Raw genomic sequence first — 27,262 nt, forward strand, 5'->3', positions numbered from 1 at the left:
GCGATGCAAAGGGCCACTGGGCTGGCAAGTCCTGGCCTGTCATGGGCTGAAGGAGCCAGAAGGGGGGGAGGGGACCAAGCCGGGGGAGGCTGCCCCGCTCCGCCTCGCGCCTAGGCGGGCAGCGCCTCCCCTCAGTCCGCTGCTGGGCTTCCCCTCAGCCTCTCTCCCCCCACCCCGTTTGTATCCAACATCCGGGTCCTGCCGCCGGCTCCAGCTCGGCTTCTCCCTCCACCCCTCCCCCCCTTCCCCAGAAGCCATTTTGGACTCGGTTCAGGGTGGTTTTTTTTTTTTTTTTTGGGTACATGGCCCCTCCAGAGCCAGCCGCCGCCGCTGCTCTGCCTCGCGCCGGCCGCCGCCCGCTCCCCGCGCGCCTGCCAGCGCGAGCGATGCCTCGCGCCGGACCCTCGCCTCAGCCGCAGCCCGCCCCGCGCGCCACTGCCCGCCTCGGCGCCCGCTCCCTCGTCTCCTCCTCTCCCAGCCTCGTCTCCGCCGCCCGGGCGGCAGTAGCCGCCGCCGCTGCCGCCTCCGCCTCCTCCTCGGCAGCCGCTGGGCTGGTGCCTCCAGCTGCTCAGCGGCTCCCCTGGATGCTGGGTTGGTAACACTGCTGCAAAGTTTTGCCGCCGCCGCCCGCTTTGCATTTGGTGGTGGCCGCCCGGCTGTGGGATCGCGCGTGTGTGGGGGGTTTGTTTGTCGGCTTTGGTTGGTGCGTGCGTGTGTGTGTGTGTGTGTGTGTCCCTAGTCCCTGCTGCTGGGCAGGCAGAAGGGGCTGGGTTGGGTTGGGTTGGGTCGGGGTGGGGGGTGGGAGAGAGAGAGAGAGTTGTTGGTGTGGTGCACGCTTTTCTCCTTGCACAAAAGCCCCGGCAAAGAAAACTCTTGGAAAGCTCGGAGCAGGAGGAGCCGGGAGCCGGACGGCCACCGATCTCGCTGTCCTGGCGCTGCAATTGTGTGCCCCCCCCCCCCCCCCGCGCTCGAACTGGATACGTTGTTGGAACTGTGAAGGAACTAAATTCGATTTTGTAGGAGCCTTATTAATTTTTTTTGGTTGTTTTTTGGTAGAGATTCTCGTTTTCCTCCAACCCCCCTTCACTCTCCCGATCATTTTTTCCCCCTTGGGGGTAGAGGGGGATACACAAGGGGGAAAAAAAAGTAAAGGAATATGATTGCTTCGTGGTTGACTTTCGCCTTTCTTTGTGGAACTTTCTGTGCAGGTAAGTAAATTTCATGTCTATATTCATTGAACAGTTTTATATTCACGTTTGAAAAAGGATTAAATTATGCAATTATTCGAAACCACCTGCCCCTCCCCTTAAAACATCCCTAAACGGTAACGAATGGAAAAAATAAGATTGTTGCTAAGATTCTTTTTTTTTTAAGAAACCTTCCCGTTTTCGTTGTTGGTTATGATACAAATGGATTATATTTCTGCTCTGTGTTCCCTTTAATTAAAGAGTGTGTGAATGAATTACAATGTTTCCGGCCTCAGATTCCGAAGAAACTTCGTCAAAATGGCATGTTAGCGGGGTGTATGTGTGTGGAATCAAGTTGAGTGTAAAAAAAAAAACAAAACAAAAACCTTGTGGTTGTTAGTAACTGTTTTGTCTTTCAGGTAGAGAGCCATGTGTTTTTTACTCGGGGGTTTGCAAGGCTGCGTTGTGTAACTGGCTTGATTTCCTTCCCCCCTTCTCTTCTCCATTAATGTGTTAATTTCGTGTGATTTTACTAGTCCTTGGGAAACGCTCTTCGCCTTTTCATAACAGAGTCTTCTTGATTTGTGTCTTTTAGTTCTTTGAAAGGGACTGTTTTTAACTAGCTTGCCAGAGTTAAACGGTGCTGAAAGTAGGTTGAAGCGTGTCTCTCCTCCCCCCCACCCCTCCCTTAATGAAATGTTATGATCCCATAGGCTTTTGCTATTTTTATGAGATGATTCATTTGGGCTGATTTGTGACATGGTGGCATAATAGAAAGTTGTAAGAGAGGAGCGAAAGGACCCACCTTTGAGAGTGTTTGTGTTTTGTTTTAAAATCTTCCTTCCTGATCCTTAAAAAACTTCAGCACAAATCTGCAGGTTTGCATTTTTATAGGGACATTGTGTGCCATGATGGAACTTAATGTAAACATTGGACGTGCTTAGGGGCAAAACCAAAAGGCCATACTACTAAATGAATCTCCCAAAGCGTTGGGATGCATTTCATTTGTTTCAGCCTGAAGAGCTGGATTTTTGGGGTGAAAGGGGCGTGGTGGGGAGCGCATGTGATTGTAACAGTGGGTTTTTTGGGGGGTAGTTAAACGTTTCAGGGGTGTGTGCTGCTTGTTTTGGAATTTTTCCCGTTCTGCTAGATGTATTGGGCTATTGTAAAACTGGGGTGTTCCCTTTGTCAAGGGGGAAAGGGGCGGCTTTTTAGCTAGAGCCATTTCTGGGAGGCGAGCCGCAGCTTTGCAGGGTTGCTTTGTTGTGTGGTTCCCTCCTTGTTTTGATGGGGGGTGGAGAGAGGAAGAGAGCTCACCCTTTGGGGGATTGGTAAAACAATGATCTTGGTTACAGATCGTATACAGCAACACAATCTTGTGTATAGATACATACATTGACGTTGCTACTATAGCATTGGATTGTTACAAAATACGAAGACTTAAAGTTACTTGACACCCCTCCCCCCCCCAGTGGGTGCATTTCCCTCCGTTTCCAAGGAGGCTCATTTTGTAAGGGAAAGGGGTGATTTCCCACTAGCACACGGCAAATTTCTTTTTGTTTTTTATCTTCTTCCACAAATATTCCCCCGAACATAATGGATCCTAAGCTGATCTTTATTTAGTCACATCTGGTGGTCTGATGGGGAAGGCTGTGTGTAGTAACTTGTTACATTGTATCCATTACTGAGCAGGGAAAGGGTGGTTGGTGGTGTGGTGGGTATTTGTGTGTGTGTGTGTGTGTGTGGCGGCGGCGGGGGGAGTGTGGATAAAGGATCACAAGAGAGGTTGCTGGTTTTAAAGTGGGGGGATGGTGCCGCAGTTGTGCCTTTTGCTTGCTGCGTGCGTTTGGTGGGAATGCAGTTTCCTCTTCCTTCTAATATTTTTATTTTAAATCTGGAGAGATTGGGAAGAGGAAGAGATTTCCCCATGCGTTGGTTAAATGGTTTCCCATTGGAAACCGGGAGGCGATCCTGCCCGGCTCTTGGAGGGGATGAGGTCGGGGTGGGTTTGTTTTGGAATGTGCTCCCAGGAACCGCGCGAGCTGAAGTCTACCAGGCGCAAGGTTCTTGCTGCTGGTGGTGGTTCTTTGTTCCGAGTGTCCATTAAATATGCAGTGCCACTGCCTGCGTTTTGTATTTTAAACAATGCCATCTCGTAATTATTTTAAAGTCATACTGAAGCTGATGGTGTGGGGGAGAAGGGGCAGGGAAAAAATAATTTGTGGTGGAAATCAAGCCAGCTAGGACATGTAGCTAATTGATAAGGCACTTGTATACAGCTTTGTTTCCTGGTATTTACATAGCCGTGCCGAGCAAGATCAGGTATTTTGTAAGGAGCAGGATAGCTGGGACAGTGGTATTCAGTTTATTATAATCGCAACAGCAGTGTTGGCTGGAAAATTATATTATGTGCATAAAAGGGATTTTTTTAGCCAGTTTATTTTCTTTCTGTGTACTTCTTGGGTCTTTTTAGCTCATGTGGCTCTAAAGTGAGATGGCCCCTTTGTGTTAAAATCTGCTCCTGTAATTTCATACAATGGCGAAAACATCAACTGGAGAAAAACAAAGTTGCCTAAAAATTTTGACCCTGTAAGGTTCCTGTGTGTATCACGTTATAAAAAGGTACAACTCCCTAGGACAGACTTTTTCTGAAAATGTAATGAAGAAAAAAAAAAAGAAAATCATATTTATTTTGAAAGGTCTCTGATCATCAAATTAGAGCACCAGCAATATTGTAAATCTGTGTTTTATGTATTGGCTTTTCCACATTTCATCTAGTATTTGTGTGTGTTGAGCAGTTATGACCCTCCTTGTCTGCCAGCTTTTCCTAAGGCAGCTGTGTCAGAAAAGAGAACAAAGTTGCAGCTTTTTGGTGGGGATTCACAGCATGTGTGTTGCTTGAGGTATTCTGTGTGTGTGTGTGTATTTTAGGACTGTGGAAAAGTGGTGGGTTTTTTAAAAATAGCTCAACCTCCATTGTTGATGGATTTTCTGAGCTACCTTGGCTGGCTAACAAAACAAGCACAGACTGCTGTTCTTTCTAAAAGTATCTGTTGTGTGTTTAATTTTTGAGTGTTGAAGATTTGTTGATGAAAACATTATGTTCAGTTTTAGCCTTTTGTTTGCAAATTTTCTGAATATTTGCAGTCCGAATATTCAGAAATAGTGTTCTAATCTATGAAATTGAGATAATATAGAAGATGGAAAATGGCTTATTTTCAAAACATATTACATACACATTTCTCTGAGACATTGCAGGATTTAAACTCATTCCAAAATAAGAACCACCATGTAGCAAAATCTAGTCTGCTCTTTCAGTGTCTTGTACTTGTCCTCTTGTGCTTGAAAAAGAGAATAAGATTGGCTTCATTACCTTACTAATTAAACACAATGAAGCTTCTGGTCCAAGGTTAATGGCGATTGCCATTAAAAACACAAAACTTTTGAATCGGGTGGCTAGGATATTTTTTTAAAAAAATCAAATCTAGATAATTATACCCCCAAGATCAAGTTTTCTTCTCTACAGAACTGTGACAATGCTTATGTTAAAGGTGTGTTTGTGTGTAATATATATTGACTCTCAGTGCCCTATGCAGTTTGTATTTTTTTAACAATGAAAATTTTAGAGCATCTCTGTTAATGCAAAAAGAAAAGGAGGACTTGTGGCACCTTAGAGACTAACCAATTTATTTGAGCATAAGCTTTCGTGAGCTACAGCTCACTTCATCGGGTGCAGTTACTTTGGAGTATGTTTTGTTTGCTAATAAAGTTTAACGAAAATCCTCTTCAGTAGAACAATGAGAGATAGTCTGCACCAGCCCTGCCATCCAAATAAAAGCCCTTATATGCTGAAATTTATGCCAATTTTGTGTCTTTGAGTAACCTATCCAGGCAGTAACATTTTTCTTACTGTCTCATCAACTGAGCAGAAACAGCCAATTAAAGCAAAGCTCTTGCATTGCCAACAGCCTAGCTGTCACCACCCTCCTATCCACTCTGGTCTCCATTCTGGTGTGGCTCAGCAAAGACATGCTTGCCGGTTGTTTGCAGTTTAAGCAATGCAGTCGTCTTAGGTCTCCCCTGCTGCTACTGAATAGAAGGTATAGAAGAAAGAAACAAGCTGTTTCTTCACCTCATTTTTGTTGTCGTCTCTACTTCTCCCCTCCCCTACTGTCCAACACAGATAAGTGTACGGGCGTCTCTAGTTTTGTAAGGCAGGACGACTACTTTTGAAAACTCAAATCCAACAGGATTTTTGAGGAGTTAATGGGGTAACGTTAGCCCCACTCCAAATGTCTGGCTTCTTTAATCTGTGGGGCACCTCTTTCTATGATAGGTTCCTCCACAGAACATAAGTACTTTATTAAAAGAATCAAGGCATTTTCAAAATTTCCCTAATGCGGAATGAATTTTGTTCTAGGCAGGCCCACCAGTAAAAATGGTGCAGGTGCTTAATACCCATTATGCAGATCCCTTAAGAGTCAGCGCATATTTAAAATAAAAATCACTGTAATTTTTTAAAGGCAGTAATTCTGGGCCTTTGATGTTTCAGAGTCTAGCTTCAGAAATGCATACTAAATTCTAGTTCTTGAGGTGGTGGTGGTAAGAAGGTGGCCACTCATGGAATGGCACCCGGCTGCTTTGGTTAACTGACCGTTTCCCATCATCTTCTGATGATCAGAGTAATATCTTGCAAATGTAAAACTCAGCACCTTTCAGCCAAATGCAGCTTGGCAACTGTCTTATATGCTTATATTAAGCATAATAACCTGATCTAAATGTTTTAAAAATGAATAGTGATTTTGGATGTCTTTATTTTTGGGTGCCCAACTTGTAGAACCTTGGTGTGGGCTCATTTTCAGAAGGTGGATGGTCAGCACTTTTTGAAGATCAGCCCTCTTCAAAGTTTCTCAAGTTGGGAACCCAGAATAAATAGCACTGAAGATGTAGTCCTGTAATTCTGACATCTCGTACTTAAAACAAAAAGAAAGTGATGAAAAGAGAAGACACCTTGCTGGACTTCACATTAATCAAAACTCAAACTAAACAGCTCTTTAGAGTGTTATTTATCCTTACAGATGGGTTCTAAGGATTGTATAACTATTTATAAATTGACAAAGAGGCTGTTGTTAAACAGAACCCAAGTGCAGTGGAGTTTGTTTGGGGTTTGCTTGAAAGTCAGGATTTCTGTTTCTCATTCAGTGGAATGAATGATTTAAAAAAGTTTTTAGTTTCTTGGTTAACTGCAGGAAGCAGCATGGTGTAACTTCTTGGAGCTGCTACTGTATTTCCGGCTCAGTTGCACTCTATAACAAAACCTTGTGGGAAGTTGGGAAAGAGGAACCCCAAAGTGTAATCTCTGTTTTGAAGAGGTGTCCTCTTCCCCTTTCATCCCACCCAGGCTTTGATTTTAGAACTAGCAGGAGGGTGTGAGGTCTTGCTTGGCCAATAGAATTCTCTGGAATTGAATTGTGTAATGTAGTACTGGCCATTCTTTACTCTGTCCCCACTTAGGGACTTTTTGCCTGTCCCTTCTTGAGGAGATTTTTTCACAACAGTGAAACTGGATGTCTTTAAGTGAGAGAGTTGTGGAACGGTATTCACCACTACAAGCTCCCTCCCCCCCACTTAAACATTAAGGCTTTGCTGATGTCTTGTATCCCCTCTTCATTAGTACTTCAGCTAGAAATAATTTGTAGCAGTTTAGCCATTTGTACCTTTTGAGGTAGATTAAATAATATACACCACTTTTCTCCCTGAACGTTCTCTGTAAGATTTCTTGGAGCTGTTGAAGTCAAAGGGTCAGAAACTAAATTAAAGATGAAACATTCTGTGTCCTTGCAGTCTACAAACCTAGCAAATTTTGTGCTTAGATTTTCATATGTTTAGTGTTATACACTAATTACATGTGCTTTTCTCACAGTTTGGTCTTTACTTGGCTATAGCAGTGCTACTTCTGTTCAAAACTAAAAAAACGTTGGGTAGCAATAAAATAAAAAACTTTGGCCAATATTTAGACCTTTTTAAAATTCACGTATTTTTTTTTCCCATAGGACTTCTGGTTACATTATAGCATTTGGCATGGGCCCACCATGGTTTCGGTGCTCATTTATTTATGTTATTTGTATTACGGTGTTACATAGGAGCCTTAGTCAAGATCTGGGCCCTGTTTTGCTAGGTACCATGGATGTAGCAAGATATCCCTGCCCCAGAGAGCTCACAGGCTAAACAGACAAAGGGGGGAAGAAAAGTATTTTATTTTATTATCATCCTTATTTTGCAGGGTGGGGAACTGAGGCACAGAGAAATTAAGTGACTAGCCCAGGGGCAATTCTGGCCCGTCTAACACTTCTGTCCATTCCACCATGACTAACGTTTCTGTCCAGCGTCTGTCACGATCTCAGAGTCCAGGCCACTAAAAATTCTGTGGTGGAGCGGTGCGCTCAGTCAGGCTGCCTGCCTGCCATGGCCCCACACTGCTCCCGGAAGCGGCCGGCTGCTACTGGCACGTCTCTGCACAACCCTGGCAGGGGGTGGTGGTGGGGGGGAGCGGCTCCACATGCTGCCCCCACCCCTAGCACCATCCTCACAAGTCCCATTGGCCGGAAACCAGCCAATGGGAGCTGCGGGGGTGGTGCTTGCAGGCATGGGCAGCGCATGGAGACCTGCTCCCCCCAAGGGGCACAGAGAAACACGCCAGCAGCAGCTGGCCGCAGTCGCTTCTGGGAGCGGCATGGGGCCATGGCAAGCAGGCAGCCTCCCTGAGCACCTTGCTGTGCTGCCAGCTGGGAGCCGCCTGTGATAAGCACCTCCTGGCCAGAGCCTGCACCCCTCACCCTCTCCTGCACCCCAATACTCTGCACCAGCCTGGAGCTCCCTCCTGCACCCAAACTCCCTCCTAGAGCCCGCATCCCCTCTATGAATATAGTAGAAATGTGGAGCCTGTGACGACTTACCCAAATTCGTGGAGTGGCCCCCCTGTGAAAATTATTGCCCACTCCTGGACTAGCCCAAGATCAGACTAAATATTTTGTTCACTGCCTCTGGTTACCATGAGAGAACAATCTAAACCAAATGAAGGGAGTGGTGCTGTATGGCAAGTCAGCCTAGCAGTGAAAATTAGACTAATGTGCTCCAGCCTCAGAATAAGGCTTTCCGTTTATAACACTGCTGTGTACAGCTAGATTGCATTGTTGCTCTCATAGGAAATCTGATCTTTTTAGACCAGGCTGACTGCAATTAGAGTTTTATATGTGTAAATACAGCTTGGTAAAGTAAAGCTTGGTAAAACGGTCATCAGTGGGTATCTGTGTTCATCTGTACAAAAGATGTGAATTACCCTTTTCCATTCACCTGTATTTCAGTAGTTTTTAACTTGGGGTCGTCCAGCTGTTGTGTATTATTTAGGTTCCAGTCCAACAAATGATGGTGTGGCAAACTGCTATGCAAGGTTGGGGGCGTGTTTTGCGTTAAGTTTACTGTCTGGAGATCCATGCCTGGTCCTGTGCAGATACTGAGTAAAAGACAGTCTCTGCACCAAAGAGTTTATAATCCCACCTGCTGACTAAATTATAAAGAAAGGAGACAGAAATTTCTCTGGGGACAGTACGAGAGAGATTGTGGAATGAACTGTCCAAGTTGCAAAGGACCATCACAGACCTCAACACCTTCTTCCCCAAGTACAAGACACACTTCTTTTACCTGCCTTCTCTAACATAAACCCATACCAACAGGTGTGTGTATTTGAAAAACAAAACAAAACCCTAAACCTACCAAAATATGACACTCCACTGCATGTGTGTCTCTCCCCGAGGAGAGGATGAGAGAACAAACAACTCGTGACAGATGTGTAGTCATATTGCTTATTGAAGGCACTCCAGATACTGTGGTGACGAGCATGGTTTGAGAACATACATAGAATAAACTAAATAGAAATATGAAGGTACTGAAATAAGACCGTAGTGTGCTCCCTGTTACAGATTTAGAGTCACTACAGTCATTCAAGCCCTGTTGAAATGATTATCTGTCTGTACTTGTGGGCCCTATTACCATAGTATTTGGGCATCTTCTTTCATGTATTTATTCTCATGCCACTAGCAAGCCAGTGACAAATCTGAACAATCATAGAATTCCTGATTCCTGGTGCTGTGTACTAGCCACTAGGTTGTACTTTCTCCTAGACTGCTACAACAGCTGCCATTAAAATAAAAGGTCAGTATTAGTCTAGTTCTTGCACAGCGGTAACTTAGATGCTCTGTTTATTTTCACATTTCCTATTTTAGCATAGGGAATACTGTATCTGAGGTAACCTGTCTTGTAAGTTTTGGTAAAAGTTTACCTTTCAATTCTGATGTCTTTGTTGCTAATTTGGTGGTCTCCACCCTAATTAAGAGCTTGTCTTGTTTATCAAATAGTAAAGTTAAACAGGTTATCCTGTTTTCTGACAAGCCCATTTTTATATACAGATGTCAGAAATGTTTTCTAATTTGGCTTTTAGAAACACCATGGATCATATAATACATAGCAGACACAGCTTTGCATTCCTAGAGAGGAAAGAATGTAAATGTGAATCTGAAGTAAAGATGTGTTCGTTCAACCCCTCCCCCTTCCTTTTTGTGGATTATAAAACTATTTTATAAAATGAGAGCACTTCAGGTTTGGTATTTGCTAAGCGTTTTAGTGCTGTTTCTGTGAGCTCCTTCTCATTTCTGAGCACTGATGGCAAGTTCTTTTGTTTACTTGAGTTGTCTACTCATCTATGGTTCTTCCCAGTAGCCCTGGCCTCCACAGATACCTCTTTGAAAGTAGGACATTTAAGCATTGCAAAGATGATGTCAAGGCCTTTATCTGTGAAAGGAAGCTAAATACTACATTATTAAAGTTGTAAGGAGACTGTAGTGTGGGAAGAGGCTGCCAGCTACAGTATTATGTAATCAGTTGTGAGCTGTTTGCTGTGACTGTTTGCTTGAGACTGTCATCATATTAGACATTTTTATACAAAGCTTTAAAACTGTGGACAAGAATGAAGTTACAGTTGCTTTGAAACAAAGCTACTCAGCCAAATGCATGCCTGGTGTGATTTTAGGGATGGTTTTGTCCCATTGAGTTCAGCTGTGGGGAGGATTAAAATGAAACGTAAAGTGTTTTTTGTTAGTCAGTTTTTTGTTTTCTTTCCTCCCCAATGGTATGACTGACTGAAAGACAGCAGACTTTTAAATCCCTCAAATTTAGCTTATTTTTAAAGTCTGCAGAGTAGTTAAGGGGTTAAGATTGCTAATTCTCCTATATGTGCGGTCTGAGAAATTCAGTTGTCCTTGGGCTTTTCATAGTAGGAGTATCGGGTTGCAGCTAAGCCTGTCATTGGGTAGTCCTTTGCTTCACTGAAGTTTGAACTTGGTCTCTCTTGCTCTCACATGCGCATACTGTATGTCAATAACTTGTTTTTATAGGAAAGGCTCTGTTCAAGCCACAGTACTCTTATGCCTGATACAGCACATGTTCCCAAATGTGTCTTCCAGTCATTTTTGGTCATTCACACATCTGTTTGGCAATAATCAGCAATTTGAGACTAAATAACAATTTTGGGCTGGTGGTAATAAACACCATTTCTATAATAGCTTGCTAGCTTTTCTTCCTTTATAAAATTGTCTTAGAATATGCATTGTGGTTAAGGGAAACACTTGAATTCTTTGCAAGCACTGGTAGCACTTAATTAGTGCAACCAGGAAAGTGAGGGAGGAGACAATAGGTATCTTGAAGGTTATTCATTTTGATATTAAATTGCATGTTCTCTTACGGTGGTGTAGTACAGTGTAGGAATTTCCTACACACGGTGTCTGTTTTACTTAACTTGATGCAGTTATACAACATTAAAATATAAGAACACTCATGCTGCATATATGGACACCTTGTAGAGCCATGGAAAGAAAAGTGCTTATCATGCACCTTTGATTACCTCACCTGTTGCCTGCTCCTAATGCTTGCTCCTTGATACCTGGTTTAATGTTCCAAAACCCCAAGAAGCTTCAAACAGCTCTTAAAATCAACCTGACAGAGAAATGTTTTCACTTTATCGCTATTATTATTTTATTGCTTTGTACTATGGTAGCACCTAAGCCCTGCAGGGTTAGAAATTGGAGCTATATACCACTGGGGAGAGGAGACCGCCTGCTTCCCACTGCGGCCCTAAATTCACTTATTTCCCTGGGAATAGGCTTTAAAATCAAGCATGGAAAAGTGATCTCAGGTCATTTTTCTTAGCTGTGTATATTTGAACTTACAGTATTTAAGGCATAAGGCTTTACAGTCAAAAGGATATGAAAAATAGCCCTAATATATTTTTAAAAAATCCTAAATTTTTTTTCTGTAACATGAGGCATTTACAGAATACAGCGTGAAGTAGCAGAAAGGTTTTATGGGCTGCAGTTTGGGTTGACCATATAAAGTAGTTATAGCTGTGCCCGTTTTGAGTAAAGCATCCACCCCAAATCTTTGCGTGTAAAGAATTTATACCACACCGTGTATTCTCTCTCTCTCTCTCTCTCTAAAATAGGACAAAAGCCAGATTGTGGCAGCGATTATGGATCTGATGAGCGGTAGCATGGTGCAGTGGTTAAAATGCTGAATTGTGGCTCAGGGATCCTGGATTTAATTCCCTGCTCTGCCATGAATAGGCTGTTGTGATGCTAGGCAAGTCATTTCACCTCTCTTTGCCTCTGTTTTCCTCTGCTCTTTTCTCTGTCATTTCTATTTAGGCTGTAAGTTCTTTGGGTCAGGGACTCTCATACTATGGGTGAATATAGCACAGTGGGGGGCTCTGTGTTCAGTTTGGGGTTTCCAGGAGCTGTTCTGGGTCTAAACTTGTATGTAATTTTTAATATAAAATTTGACCTTCCAATCCAAAGACCTGTAAAGGCTTGAATAACAATCCCTTTTCTTAATTGGTTTTTCTTAATTGGTTCTTCTTAATTACTGTGTCTTCATGTCCTGGAAAAGCTTTGTTCCAGCAGTGGGAATAATTTCATCCCAGAGACTTTTTAAAATATCGTTTCATGGAATAAATTCCTTTTGGCTTAGTGTGCAGTCCTTTACGAGTGTGAGCGGTTATACAGCGTCACAGTGGCTGCTGTACAACTATATATCTGGTACGTCAAAATGCTTGGAAACTAAATACTCTCTGTTGCTTTCTTGTAAGCACAAAACAGGCCCAGGGATATACTGAGCCTTACATTTTAGGTTGTCCTGTGAGTCAAACTGTAGTTTGGGCCATTACATTATTATTTATTAACCAGTGTAAACTGTAGCTTAATCTTTCTTTGAAGATGACGACTACTAGATTGAAGACCTGTGTGGCTTTGCTGGAGTCCTAAAACTTCTTCAAAAGTAAAGATATGGAGCAGAAATCCTTTGTTGAAGTCTGTGCAGATGACAAACTTGGGATGACCTGTGGCACAAATTTAATTGCGGATTGCACTCACCTACTGGTCTCTTGGAAGCAAAGTGGTAATCTTGCTCTTCGTAAGTCAAGTGATTCTTGATGCTGGCAGTGAAGAGGAGCCTTTTACTGCTAAAAGGTGTCCTTAGTGTTGCTGGATGGCTATTATAGTGAACCATGTTTTATAGAGTAAGGAAGGGAAGCTTGCCCACCCTGACCTAAAAGTGGCTAGATGTTTGTCCAAAGCCTCTTACCAAGTGTGGGGTAACATGATGGTGTGTATAATTTTCTGCTGGCATAAACTGACCAAGGCAATGGTGTGTGTCAGTTGACATCAGCAGAAAACGTGGCCCACTATTGCTATTTTTAGTTGTGCGTACTAATAGTGGTCTTATGTCTGTCAACTTCTGGAACTGGTTAGTCTAAGGAAACCAGAAAAGTGTTCTATAGACTGTTATATAAATACGGATGTGTTCCTTCACCTGATGGGACAGGGTAAATGCTAGATATTCTGGGTTAGTAAAAAAAATAGAAATAAAAAATAAAAGAAATGTAGAAAACCTTTTTTGCAGGTAATAGAACTTCCTATCCTGCTCAATCACCAATGCAGATTCCCTCAGACAGAGACAAACACCTACAGGATCTCAATCAAGCGTTCTTAAAACTACAGTAAGCTACCTGGGGAAGAGAAGAAACAGATTGACAGAGCCAGAAGGGTACCCAGAAGTCACTTACTACAGGACAGGCCCAACAAAGAAAGTGACGGAATGCCACTAGCCGTCACCTACAGCCCCGAACTAAAACCTCTCCAGCGCATCATCAAAGATCTACAATCTATCCTCACTCTCACAGACCTTGGGAGACAGTCCAGTCCTCGCTTACAAACAGCCCCCCAACCTGAAGCATACACTCACCAGCAACTACACACCACACAACAAAAACACTAACCCAGGAACCAATCCCTGCAACAAACCTGTTGCCAACTCTGTCCGCATATCTATTCAGGGGACACCATCATAGGACCTAACTGCATCGGCCACGCTATCAGGGCCTCGTTCACCTTGCACATCTACCAATGTGGTATATGCCATCATGTGCCAGTAATGCCCCTCTGCCATGTACATTGGGCAAACCAGATAGTTTCTACACAAAAGAATAAATGGACACAAATCAGACATCAAGGATTGTAAGATTCAGAAACCAGTATGAGAGCACTTAAGTCTGTTGTTGAGTGTCCTGGGAGACTGAAAAGTGTCCATTTTTCAACAAAAAAAACTTCAGAAACAGACTTCAGTGAGAAACTGCAGAACTGGAATTAATTTGCAAACTTGACACCATCAAATTAGGCCAGAATAAAGACTGGGAGTGGCTGGGTCACTGCAAAAAATAATTTTCCCTCTGATACTCTCACCTTCTTGTCAGCTGTTGGGAATAGGTCACCTCCACCTTGATTGGATTGGCCTCATTAGCACTGACCCCCCACTTGGTAAGGCAACTCCCATCTTTTCATTTGCTGTTATATATAATACCTGCCTACTGTATTTTTCACTCCAGGCATCTGATGAAGTGGGTTTTAGCCCACGAAAGCTTATGCCCAAATACGTTTGTTAGTCTCTAAGGTGCCACAAGGACTCCGTGTTGTTAATGCAGATACTTATTTTACAAACACAGAATCTGCTAAAGGAACCCCTTCAAAGGCAACTATAAGCCCCAAAAGTGAGTGATCACCATTCCTGTTAGATAAATATGGTAAGAGTGTGTAACTGCAGTGAACTGCTGATACAAGAATAAACCTGAGGGGTTGTCATAAATATAAGAGGAAGGGTAACCACTTTTCTGTATACAGTGCTATAAAATCCCTCCTGGCCAGAGGCAAAGTCCGTTTACCTGTAAAGGGTTAAGAAGCTCAAGTAACCTGGCTGGCACCTGACCCAAAATGGCCAATGAGGGGACAAGACACTTTCAAATCTGGAGGGGGGGAAGGCTTTTGTCTGTCTGTGTGATACCTTTGCTGGGAACAGATCAAGGATGCAAGCCCTCCATCTCCTATAAAGTTAGTAAGTAATCTAGCTAGAAAATGTGTTGGGTTTTCTTTGTTTCAGCTTGTGAAATTCGCTGTGCTGGAGGAAATGTGTATTCCTGTTTTTGTGTCTTTTTGTAGTTTAAAGTTTTGCCTAGAGGGATTCTCTATGTTTTGAATCTGACTGCCTGTAAGATTATCTTCCATTCTGATCTGACAGAGTTGTTCTCTTATCTTTTTTTTGTTCTTCTAATAAAGTTCTGTTTTTTAAGACTCTGATTGGGTGTTTTGGGTCTTAAAAATCCAAGGCTGGTTTGTGCTCATCTTGTTTATTCTCAAGCCTCCCCAGGAAAGGGGGTGTAAGGACCACTTGGAGTTCCTGTTTCCCCAAAATATCCCCCTAAGCCCTTTCCTTGTTCTTTTTCTAAATCACTTGGTGGTGGCAGCATACTGTTCAAGGACAAGGTGAAATTTGTGCCTTGGGAAAGTTTTTAACCTAAGCTGGTAAAAATAAGCTTAGGGGGTCTTTCATGCGGGTCCCCACATCTGTACCCTAGACTTCAGAGTGGGGATGGAACCCTGACGGGGTGAATGCACTGTGCAGGGTATGCTGAAGAGATAACTGCTGTTTAGTTATTTCAGGTCACTTACAAATACAGTTGAAATAAGTAAAGTATAAAACTTTGAAGTGCAGTGTGACAAACTAAAGTTCGCTAAAAATAGTTCTGTATATGAAAGCTAGTTGAAAACTGAGCAAGATGAGTCATTTTATAGGCATTGTTGATAGAATTTCAGGGTTCCAAGAATGGAAGATGAATGTCTTTCTGTTATAGTAACAGCTGCTCTCTGTCCATTGGGATATACTATTTGCCTGTCCAATGCGTAATAATTTAAAAAATTATTTCATAGCAGCCTGTGTGGAGGATTATACAGGAATTTTATCTTTCTCCATTTGGAATGCTCTTGCTCATTAGAAAAAAAAACACAAAACCTCTCACCTGAATTTTGTATTTTTTTTCCCTAGATACATCTAGTTATGAGTGGGGAAAGTTAACAGTTAACGGGGAGTAAGTAATTTTAAATAAAAAAAATAAATTGGGAGGTTTTAAATTTCACTAAATGCACTCGTCCTTAAAGAACATGTAAATTCATTTTTCTCAGAACACTTGAATGGTTCAGCAACATTTGGATACTTTTATTTATTTGGATACTTAGGTTCCTGACAGAAGCTTTTAGACACGAGTCCAACGTTAGACATGTAGATTTCTTTTTATTTAATCTCCGTCTCCATCCTTGTCAAGTGCTAATACAGGCTTGACTCTGATTTAATTTACTCCGACTGAACCTCAAAGTAACTTGAAGTCATCTGAGTTTCACTGGTATAACACCACAGTACAGGCCTGTCTATTTGAGGGGTTTTTGTACTGGGTATAGCTATCCCTTTGCTTTAATGGGGTTTTAGTGGTTTGTTTTAATGATTAGCATGGAGTCTTACAACATTTACTGAGTCAAGAGCAGTAGAAAGAGGAAGGCTGGCTTTAGTCTCTCTTTCTTCCACCTGCTGGAAGTTTGCTTCAGTATCCACTTGTCATTTAAAATAATGGGAGATAATGTACCTTATAGTGGAATGCAATGTGGTGATCCCCCTCCTCTGTACCCAGTGGTCTTGTGCATTTTAAGGGGCTGCTGAGCTATGCAGTTGCATATGGAAATACTTTATCATCTGACCCAGGTGGGAAATTATCTAAGAACTTGAGCCCTGTCTATATTACACCATGGCTACTGCCCCTGAAAAACTTCAGTCCATGTTTTCCCAGTGTAGATGCAACAGGAAAGGTTACTTAATCATAGAATCATAGAATATCAGGGTTGGAAGGGACCTCAGGAGGTCATCTAGGCCAACCCCCTGCTCAAAGCAGGACCGATCCCCAATTAAATCATCCCAGCCAGGGCTTTGTCAAGCCTGACCTTAAAAACTTCTAAGGAAGGAGATTCCACCACCTCCCTAGGTAACGCATTTCAGCGTTTCACCACCCTCCTAGTGAAAAAGTTTTTCCTAATATCCAACCTAAATCTCCCCCACTGCAACTTGAGACCATTGATCCTTTTTCTGTCATCTGCTACCACTGAGAACAGTCTAGATCCATCCTCTTTGGAACCCCCTTTCAGGTAGTTGAAAGCAGCTATCAAATCCCCCCTCGTTCTTCTCTTCTGCAGACTAAATAATCCCAGTTCCCTCAGCCTCTCCTCATAAGTCATGTGTTCCAGCCCCTAATCATTTTTGTTGCCCTCCGCTGGACTCTTTCCAATTTTTCCACATCCTTCTTGTAGTGTGGGGCCCAAAACTGGACACAGTACTCCAGATGAGGCCTCACCAGTGTCGAATAGAGGGGAATGATCACGTCCCTCGATCTGCTGGCAATGCCCCTACATATACATCCCAAAATGCCATTGGCCTTCTTGGCAACAAGGGCACACTGTTGACTCATATCCAGCTTCTCGTCCACTGTAACCCTTAGGTCCTTTTCTGCAGAACTGCTGCCGAGCCATTCGGTCCCTAGTCTGTAGCGGTGCATTGGATTCTTCCGTCCTAAGTGCAGCACTCTGCACTTGTAAGTGTTGAACCTCATCAGATTTCTTTTGGCCCAATCCTCCAATTTGTCTCAGTCCCTCTGTATCCTATCCCTACCCTCCAGTGTATCTACCTCTCGTCCCAGTTTAGTGTTATCTGCAAGGGTAAGGTGTGGATTGCTGAGGGTGCAATCCACACCATCCTCCAGATCATTTATGAAGATATTGAACAAAACCGGCCCCAGGACCGACCCTTGGGGCACTCCATTTGATACCGGCTGCCAACTAGACATGGAGCCATTGATCACTACCTGTTGAGCCCGACAATCTAGCCAGCTTTCTATCCACCTTATAATCCATTCATCCAGCCCATACTTCTTTAACTTGCTGGCAAGAATACTGTGGGAATAATAATGAGAACAAGTTTCCCAGTGCGGGATTAATCTAGGACTGGGTCAGCATGGAATCATAGAAATGTAGGGCTGGAAAGGACCTTAAGAGGTCACCTAGTGCTGAGGCAAGATTAAGTAACACTAGACCATCCCGGATAGGTGCTTGTCTAACCTGTTCTTAAACACCTCCACTGACCGGGATTCCACAACCTTTAGATAAGCACTGGAACAGTCTAACTATAGGAATAGTTAACAAGTCTATCCTAAAATTTAACTAAAATTTCCCTTGCTACAAACTAAGCTGATTACTTCATGTCCTATCCTTGATGTATGTGGAGAATAATGAATCACTGTCTTCTTTATAACAACATGTTATATATTTGAAGACTGTGTTCCCCCTCCTCCCCCCAGCTGCCTTTTCTCTAGATTAAACATGCCCAATTCTTTCAACCTTTCCCCATAGGTTGTATTTTCTAAACCACTTATTTTTGTTGCTCTGCTTTGGATAAGCATGATGTGCAGTCCTCGATCCAATGCCTTCCCTCCCTTATTAGTTAGTTACTGTGCTCTGAGCAGGGTTGGATGGCATGGCTGAAATGCCTGAGCCCTATTTACGTTCATTTCCAACGGTGAAATGCAGCTTTGAATTTTCCCTCCTTCATTTCTGACTGATGGGAATTAATGGGAAGTAGTGGAGTCATCAGAGGTATACAATATGTTTCTAAAGACGTGATTTCAAGCACATTCTTTGATCAACTTTCTGATTCAAATATATAAAGCTGATTTTGAGAGGGCAAAGAGGGAGAAGGAAACCATTTATTTCAACCCCCAAATTCCTTCTAGCTGTAGAAACATTGTCAGAGTAATTGTAGCCTTTTCAAATCTTTCTTTGTAGATGTTAGTCTGAGAAAAGCCATGCTGTATTGATGAGTGTCACTATTTTTACCAGTGATCTATCTTATAAGGTATCATTTGAATGATATAAAAGTGGCTAAAATTCCAGCTGTTCATAAATGCTGCTTCATGGATATGAAATCAGAATATATTTGTGGGTTATAATTCACTACCTTTTATTGTTTTGGTCATTGTGGGATATAGGTAGTAGGTCAGTTAACTTTATCATCTTAATTAAAACTGGATTGAATTGTTGAGAGTAATTTGGATTTGGAGACAGTGGGTTTTGTATTTTTTTTCCTTGTTTCTTTTGTTGTTGGTAGAATGTTGCAATGGGCTTGGTGAGGATTGTGCTAGGAAATTAGCACAGGGTGCAAAAACTCATGTTGCCAAGTAAGTACAGAGTTTCTCCAGCTAATTGTGGCCTTGAAGCATATCCTATAAAGGTCATCTTTGTTAGTGAACTACAGGCGTCTCCTGTGAGACAGAAATCTGTGTCTTTATCAAGGATGAAATCTAGGCTCCCTGGTTACACAATTGAGCTTTGCTATAATTTGGACATCATTAGGCTCGCTAATAAAGCAGTAGAACATTCTAATCCATGTTCTTGTGCTTTTCTGTCGTAAATGTATTTTTCTCTGTGCATTTCTTCTTATGATGTGATTTTCTCCCCCCCCCCCCCCATCTCCCTCTAGAGCAGGGGTTCCCAAACTTGGTTCATGGCTTGTTCAGGGTAAGCCCCTGGTGGGCTGCGAGCACTGTTCCCTTTAAGCTATGCGTGTGTGTGTGTGCGCACATAGATCCGAAACCCCGCGCACATGGCGAAACACCGCGCGCACAAAAATTTGCACAGAAGAAATTTTTTGCGCACAACGCCTGTCAAAAATTAGAGGGAACATTGGCCGCGAGACGTTTTGTTTACCTGAGTGTCCACAGGTACAGCCACTTGCAGCTCCCAGTGGCCGTGGTTCTCCATTCCCGGTCAGTGGGAGCTGCGGGAAGTGGCGCAGGCCGGGCCACCACTTCCCACAGCTCCCATTGGCTGGGAACAGCTAACTGCAGCCACTGGGAGCTGTGAGTGGCCGTACCTGCGGACGCTCAGGTAAACAAAGCGTCTCGCGGCCCACCAGGGGCTTACCTTGAACAAGCCGCAAATCAAGTTTGGGAACCTCTGGTCTAGAGGAGGGGGTCTACAGGAGGGTCAGGTTGGAAATCACCAGTTTCTGGTATCCGGGGTCTTCATCCAATCACAAACGGGTAACCTATGAGCCAGTACACTTCAGCTCTTGTTCTCCTTGACCTTTCTTTTCATAAAGACTTAGTGGGAAGAAAACATTCTGGAAAGAACTGGTTGAAAATTTTAGGATATATATGAAGTGAACATCTTTCAAATGAAAAGTTTCAACACATTTTTGTGGACTCTATACTTTCCATTTTCCAGTCAGTGCTAGACCTGCAATTTTTTTTTTTTTTTTAAATGTGGGTATCTGGTCTGCCTGTAACTTCTAAATCATAAAACCTAGACATTTCTTAGAGTTCCTTTTATTGATCACTCTGTGTCTTTAACCAGCTGACATCTTCTAGTTAGATAGAGGGATGGATCTTTGTCACTTATTCTGTGGGTTGGTCTGGGTATAACCTTGACAGCAGTGCACAGAATTGTGTTTTGGCAGAGTTTGCCATGTGGATTTGGAGACTCTGTAATTTCTGACTATATTCATTTTTTTTAAACATGGGTGCATCAAGCAATGATCCGCTTGTTTGCTCTGGTAGCCTGGAAGTGCCTATATCAAGTGGTGCCGGAGATTATTGCTGCAGTGATGTTTAGTTGTCTCTTTAGAGCAGTGGTCTCCAACCTTTTTATGCCCAAGATCACTTTTTGAATCTAAAGGCATCCCAGGATCTACCCTTCCCCAAAGCCCCATCCTGCTCACTCCATGCCTCCCTATCTCTGTTGCTCGCTCTCCATCACCCTCCCTCACTTTCACCAGGCTGGGGTTGGGGTTTGGGAGGGAGTGCGGGCTCTGGGCTGGGGCCGAGGGGTTTGCAGTGTGGGAATGGGCTCTGGGCTGAGCCTGGGGCAGGGAGCTGGGGTTTAAGACACGGTGACGGGTGCAAGCTCTGAGGGAGTTTGGGTGCAGCAGGCAGCTCCCGGCTGGGACAGGGGATTACGGTGTGGGAGGGGGTGCGGGGTGCAGGCTCCGGGAGGGATTTGCGGATGACACAAAGCTGGGAGGTATTGCCAATTCAGAGAAGGACCGGGATATCATAGGGGAGGATCTGGATGACCTTGTTAACTGGAGTAATAGTAATAGGATGAAATTTAATAGTGAGAAGTGTAAGGTCATGCATTTAGGGATTAATAACAAGAATTTTAGTTATAAGCTGGGGACACATCAATTAGAAGTAACGGAGGAGGAGAAGGACCTTGGAGTATTGGTTGACCACAGGATGACTATGAGCCACCAATTTGATATGGCTGTGAAAAAACCTAATGCGGTCTTGGGATGCATCTGGCGAGGTATTTCCAGTAGAGCTAAGGAGGTGTTAGTACCGTTATACAAGGCAGTGGTGAGACCTCATCTGCAATACTGTGTGCAGTTCTGGTCTCCCATGTTTAAGAAGGATGAATTCAAACTGGAACAGGTACAGAGAAGGGCTACTAGGATGATCTGAGGAATGGAAAATCTGCCTTATGAAAGGAGACTCAAGGAGCTTGGCTTGTTTAGCCTAACCAAAAGAAGGCTGAGGGGAGATATGATTGCTCTCTATAAATATATCAGAGGGATAAATACCAGGGAGGGAGAGGAATTATTTAAGCTCAGTACCAGTGTGGACACAAGAACAAATGGAAATAAACTGGACATCAGGAAGTTTAGACTTGAAATTAGACGAAGGTTTCTAACCATCATTGGAGTGAAGTTCTGGAACAGCCTTTCAAGGGAAGCAGTGGGGGCAAAAGACCCATCTGGCTTCAAGATTAAACTTGATAAGTTTATGGAGGAGATGATATGATGGGATAACAACATGATTTTGGCAATTAATTGATCTTTAACTATTAATGGTAAATAGGCCCAGTGGCCTGTGATGGGATGTTAGATGGGGTGGTATCTGAGTTACTACAGAGAATTCTTTCTTGGGTATCTGGCTGATGAATCTTGCCCACATGCTCAGGGTTCAGCTGATCGCCATATTTGGGGTCAGGAAGGAATTTTCCTCCAGGGCAGATTGGAAGAGGCCCTGGAGGTTTTTCGCCTTCCTCTGCAGCATGGGGCACGGGTCACTTGCTGGTGGATTCTCCGCTCCTTGAAGTCTTTAAACCATGATTTGAGGACTTCAATAGCTCAGACATAGGTGAGAGGTTTATTGCAGGAGTGGGTGGGTGAGATTCTGTGGCCTGCGTTGTGCAGGAGGTCAGACTAGATGATCATAATGGTCCCTTCTGACCTTAATATCTATGAGTTTGGGTGCAGGAGGAGGTTCTAGGCTGGGCCAGAGTGTTGGGGTGCCAGAGGGGGTATAGGGTGCTTGCTCTGGGAGGGGGCTCAGGGCTGGGGGTTGAGGTGCAGCCTCCCACTGGACAGCACTTACCTCCGGCGGCTCCTGGTTGGCAGCGAGGCTAAGGCAGGATCCCTGCCTACCCCAGCCCCACACTGCTCCCGGAAGGGGCCAACATGCCCCTGGGACCCCTGGCGGGGGAGGTGGGGGGCATGTGGCTGCGCGTGCTGCCCCTCTGTGCAAGCACCGTCCCTACAGCTCCCATTAGCCAGGAGAGCTGCGGGATGGTGCTTGCAGAGACGGGCAGCGCGCGGAGGGAGACCCCTGCCCTCCAGGGTCATGCTGGCTGCTTCCAGGAGCAGCGTGGGGCTGGGGTAGGCAGGCAGGGAGTGTGCTTTAGCTGCAGCCACACTGCGCCACCGGAGATCATGATCGACCGGTTGGTGACCACTACTTTAGAGAAATAGTATCTATTTTATGTCCTGCTGCCCCCCCTGCTCTGAATTCTGAGCACGTTAGAATCTATTCTAATGTATTTATCCTTGAAACTCCTCTATGAGGTTGGTTTCAGAGTAGTAGCTGTGTTAGTCTGTATCCGCAAAAAGAAAAGGAGTACTTGTGGCGCCTTAGAGACTAGCAAATTTATTTGAGCATAAGCTTTCGTGAGCTACACCTCACTTCATGCATCCGATGAAGTGAGCTGTAGCTCACGAAAGCTTATGCTCAAATAAATTTGTTAGTCTCTACGGTGCCACAAGTACTCCTTTTCTTTTTGTGAGATTGGGAAGTTCTGTCATTCCCATTTTACAGATATGGAAGTGTGGCACAGAGAGACTGAGGCTATGTCGTCACTAGAAACGCTGCAACTTGGCTCCTGTAGCACTTCAGTGACTCATTAGAGTGATGGAAGGGATTCTGCCATCATAGTTAGTTCACCTCCCCATTAGTAGCTATATCAACATAGCACTGTTTACACCAGGGGTTAGGTTGGCTTAACTGTGTCACTCAGGGTTGTGGATTTTTCCCACCCCTGAGTGCCATAGCTTGGTATACCTAACTTTTTAGTGTAGTTCTGGTCTAAATGACTTGCTCAGGGCCATGTAGGAAGTCTGTTAGAGCAGGGTCTTTAATTCAAGTCTCCAGAAAACCAGTCTAGCACCTGAATCATGGATTATCCTTCCTCTAAACTGCATTGTGTGGGGTAGGGGGGTGTTGGAGAATCAGAATTTGACTTGGGGAGTCCTGTAGGAACTGTCTATGTATCAGTCATTACCATAATGCTTCCCTGGGGCCGTTGTGCAATTCAAGAGAGGAGCTGACAAAAGAGAAGCGTAAAGCTTTGGGGAACTAGGAAAAACAGAGACTACAGTCATTGGCTTCAGCATATTTATCTTCAAATGTAATATTCCCATAGTACTTTTAAGTTGAAGTGGAACCCAGATGAGTCCTTGGGAAATATAACTTACTTTGGACAGCAGAGTAGGGTTAATTGCAGTATCAACTTCACCTGCAAATGCAAGTCTTGTGAAAAGTACACTTTATCTGGTAGTGGGTCTATGCGTTTGCTTTGTGACGCTAGACAGGGATCATACTTACAAACAAAAAAATCAGAAAGGTATTTCATAGTGTAAACAAATGAGCCAAAGTCACCAGTGCTGTCTGATTTAATGGATGTCTTTCCCCCAGTTGTATGGCAGGGGGACTTTATAGTGCTGTCCCTCAGGAATCATTCATGTTGTTAAACTTGTTAACATTTTACTGAAACAGAAGATTATGTGCCCTTCAGTAACTCACATCAGGTTTCTCTGAGATGTATTAAAATTAATACTTTTTTTTGTAAAGAGCTGTAATGACTATCTCTATTTTTAAGGCATGAAACTATAAGGTGGATAGAAAGCTGGCTAGATTGTCGGGCTCAACGGGTAGTAATCAATGGCTCAATGTCTAGTTGGCAGCTGGTATCAAGCAGAGTGCTCCAGGGGTCGGTCCTGGGGCCAGTTTTGTTCAACATCTTTATTAATGATCTAGATGATGGGATTAATTGCACCCTCAGCAAGTTTGTGGATGACACTAAACTGGGGGGGGAAAGGTAGATACGATGAAGGGTAGGGATAGGGTCCAGAATGACCTAGACAAATTGGAGGATTGGGCCAAAAGAAATCTGATGAGGTTCAACAAGGACAAGTGCAGAGTTCTGCATTTAGGAAAGAAGAATCCCTTGTACCGCTACAGGCTGGGGACCGACTGGCTAAGCTGCAGTTCTGCAGAAAAGGACCTGGGGATTACAGTGGACAAGAAGCTAGATGAGAGTCAGCAATGTGCCCTTGTTGCCAAGAAGGCCAATGGCATATTGAGCTGTATTAGTAGGAGTATTGCCAGCAGATCGGCACTGGTGAGGCCACAAATGGAGTATTGTGTCCAGTTTTGGTCCCCCCACTACAGAAGGGATGTTGATAAATTGGAGCGAGTCCAGCAGAGAGCAACGAAAATGATTAGGTGGCTGGGGCATATGATTTATGAGGAGAGGCTGAGGGAACTGGGGTTAGTCAGTCTGCAGAAGAGAAGAGTGAGGGGGGATTTGATAGCAGCCTTCAATTACCTGAAGGGGGGTTCCAAAGAGGATGGAGCTCAGCTGTTCTTAGTGGTGGCAGATGACAGAACAAGAGCAATGGTCTCAAGTTGCAGTGGGGGAGATCTAGGTTGGATATTAGGAAACACTATTTCACTAGGAGGGTGGTGAAACACTGGAATGGGTTACCAAGGAGGTGGTGGAATCTCCGTCCTCAGAGGTTTTTAAGGCCCGGCTTGACAAAGCCTTGGCGGGGATGGTTTAGTTGGTGTTGGTCCTGCTTTGAGCAGGGGATTGGACTTGTTGGCCTCCTGAGGTCTCTTCCAACCCTAATCTTCAATGATTCTATGAAAATCTTTGGGCTACAAGTCTGTAATGAAAGTATAAGGATGTGAATGTGTCACAAGCTCCTTATCCCCTGGAGTCATGTTGGTTTATGCGAGGGGTTCTCAAACTTCACTGCACCATGACCCCCTTCTGACAACAAAAACTACTACATAACCGCAGAAGAGGGGACCAAAGCCTGAGCATGCCCAAGCCCTGCCACCCCAGGTGCAGGGGCCAAGGTCTGAGCCCCAGCGCCCTGGGCGGGGAGGCCAAAGCCAAAGGCTGAGGGCTTCAGCCCCAGGTAGGGGGCCTGTAACCTGAGCCCTGCTGCCCAGGGCTGAAGTCCTCAGGCTTCAGCAAGTCTAAGCCAGCCCTGGTGACCCCCATTAAAATGGGGTTGCGACCCACTTTGGGGTCCCAACCAACAGTTTGAGAAGCGCTGGTCTATGCTACGTAAATGTCTTTTACCTAAATGAAAACTTCTGTCAGTCTCTTAAACCTTAAACAAACTAAACCACCAGCCTTGACAGTGACATTGTGGCTGAAGACTAGAGGATACAGTCTATTGTGCTTTTGGATATTAGGGCTTGTCATCCACAGCAACGCTTTAGCTTTAATTAACCTCTAACTATGGGGAGTTAGAAGGAAAATTTTCCTGTGGGATGGCTATCATCTTTCTGTTTATTTCATGGTTTCTTGCACCTTCTTGCAAAACATCTGGTACTGCCCAGTGTGAGAGACATGATACTGAACTAGGTGGACCACAGGTCTGTTCCAGTCTAGCAATTCCTATGTTAAATACAATGAGTCATCGTCTTGTCCCATCCCTGTCCCCCCCTCCTACAAAAGATGTGTGATTTTATTTGTAGTAGGACCATATTGCCAACTCAGGCCTTAAACCAATCTCATGATTTTTAGAAATTGACTGTATAAAAAATAACTTTGGGGTTTTTTGCCATTGCTTTCTGGTTTCTGAGCCTTCAAGGAGCACCCTGGTCCACACCAGGCATTGCAAAATTTACAGTAAAATGGAGGGAGATGGTAACATTGTGGGCAGTCAAATACACATGTTGGATTAGAGTTGTGAACCTGTTACTCTTCAAAGTGTGTGAAAGTCTGTTGTTGCAGTTCTCCTTCAAATAAAACTTTGTGTTTATTTTGCTTCAACACATATTGCCAAAGCAGCCTGTTTCACCTGGTTGCACTCTAACCCCACAGCTTAACCTGCTACTTGTGGAGTGAAAACACAGCAGGGTTAAGATTTCCAGTCCTGCTCCATTACTTTCCACAACAGTAAGAAAATGTGAACAAGTGCCCTTCAGTATTATGTGGGCGGTCAGATATACCATGGAAAGGCAATCCATGTGTTTTTGGTAGCTCCAGCCTCACAAGCCTTTGTTTTACAGACAGGTTTTCCTCTTGTGCTAGTGTTAGAGGATTTACTGGGTTTAGTTGCCTTTTGGTGTTTAAGAGCTAGCTGCCAGGAAGTCCAGAAAGCTGCTGGATCACTCTCATGCATCAAGTAGTAAGACTGTATCACTCCTGTCTTAATCATGTTCACTGGCTTGCTGTCCATCTCTGAGGGCATCCTGGTTTTTTTGCATCCTCAGTGATATTTGTGAGGGGTTTTCACTCTTACAGGAAACCAAGTCAGTTGTGTCTAGGTGTATTTTTGGGGAACCTGTTTTCTCTACCATTTCTTCTCCAACTTGCCCTCTCCGGTGACTTTTCTGCTGCACTGAGGACAGTATCTGAGAGGTAACTGCAGATGCTCTTCAATAACTATTTTCTCATTTGTCACGATGACAAAAGCTGGACCTGGAGAAAGGGCATAGGGAGGGTGTAGTCTTGACTGCCAGCCGGTTTAGGACTTTTTTGTGGCAGCTGCTTTGGGGAAACAGACCCCTTTGAAGAGGAAAGGTGGGAATGGTCCTGTGTTTCATGGGTTATATCTTGAGCATATAGGAAAGGGTGGCCTGCAGTTCAGAGGAGGACAGGGCTGTAACTAGCACTCCTACAATGGGCTACAATTCAAAGGGATCTTGATAAATTGGAGAACTGGGCTGCAGACAACAAAATGAAATTCAACAAAGACAAATGTAAGGTGCTACACTTAGGGTGGGAAACCCAAATGCACAAACCGAATGGGGGATAACTGGCATGGCAGCAGCACGGCTGAGAAGGATCTGGAAGTTGTGGTGGATCACAGCCTGAAGATGGATCAGCAATGCGATACTGTTGCAAAAAAACAAATGTAGTTTTGGGTTGCATTAACAGAGGCATAGCATGCAAGTCAGGGAAGGTGATAGTTCCATTCTACTTGGCGCTGGTTAGGTCTAAGCCGGAATGCTGTGATCAGTTTTGGTCACC

At 44.0% G+C, this 27,262-nt stretch overlaps 1 protein-coding gene across 3 annotated transcripts in view; it reads left to right on the forward strand.

The window, feature by feature from the left end:
• Positions 1-452: 452 nt before the first annotated feature.
• ACVR2B (activin A receptor type 2B) overlaps positions 453-27,262 on the forward strand; it is a 151,241-nt gene continuing 124,431 nt past the window's right edge. The window contains exons 1-2 of one of the 3 annotated variants that reach the window (XM_074946332.1): positions 467-591; positions 1,057-1,208. In XM_074946332.1, the coding sequence (XP_074802433.1) occupies positions 1,157-1,208 (52 nt within the window). In that variant the 5' untranslated portion in view covers positions 467-591; positions 1,057-1,156. Of the gene's footprint in view, positions 592-958; positions 1,209-27,262 lie in introns of those variants that run through there. The other 2 variants (XM_074946333.1, XM_074946331.1) reach the window with 2 other exon arrangements.

This window comes from Natator depressus, chromosome 2 (assembly GCF_965152275.1).
Source record: "Natator depressus isolate rNatDep1 chromosome 2, rNatDep2.hap1, whole genome shotgun sequence".
NCBI lineage: Eukaryota > Metazoa > Chordata > Testudines > Cheloniidae > Natator > Natator depressus.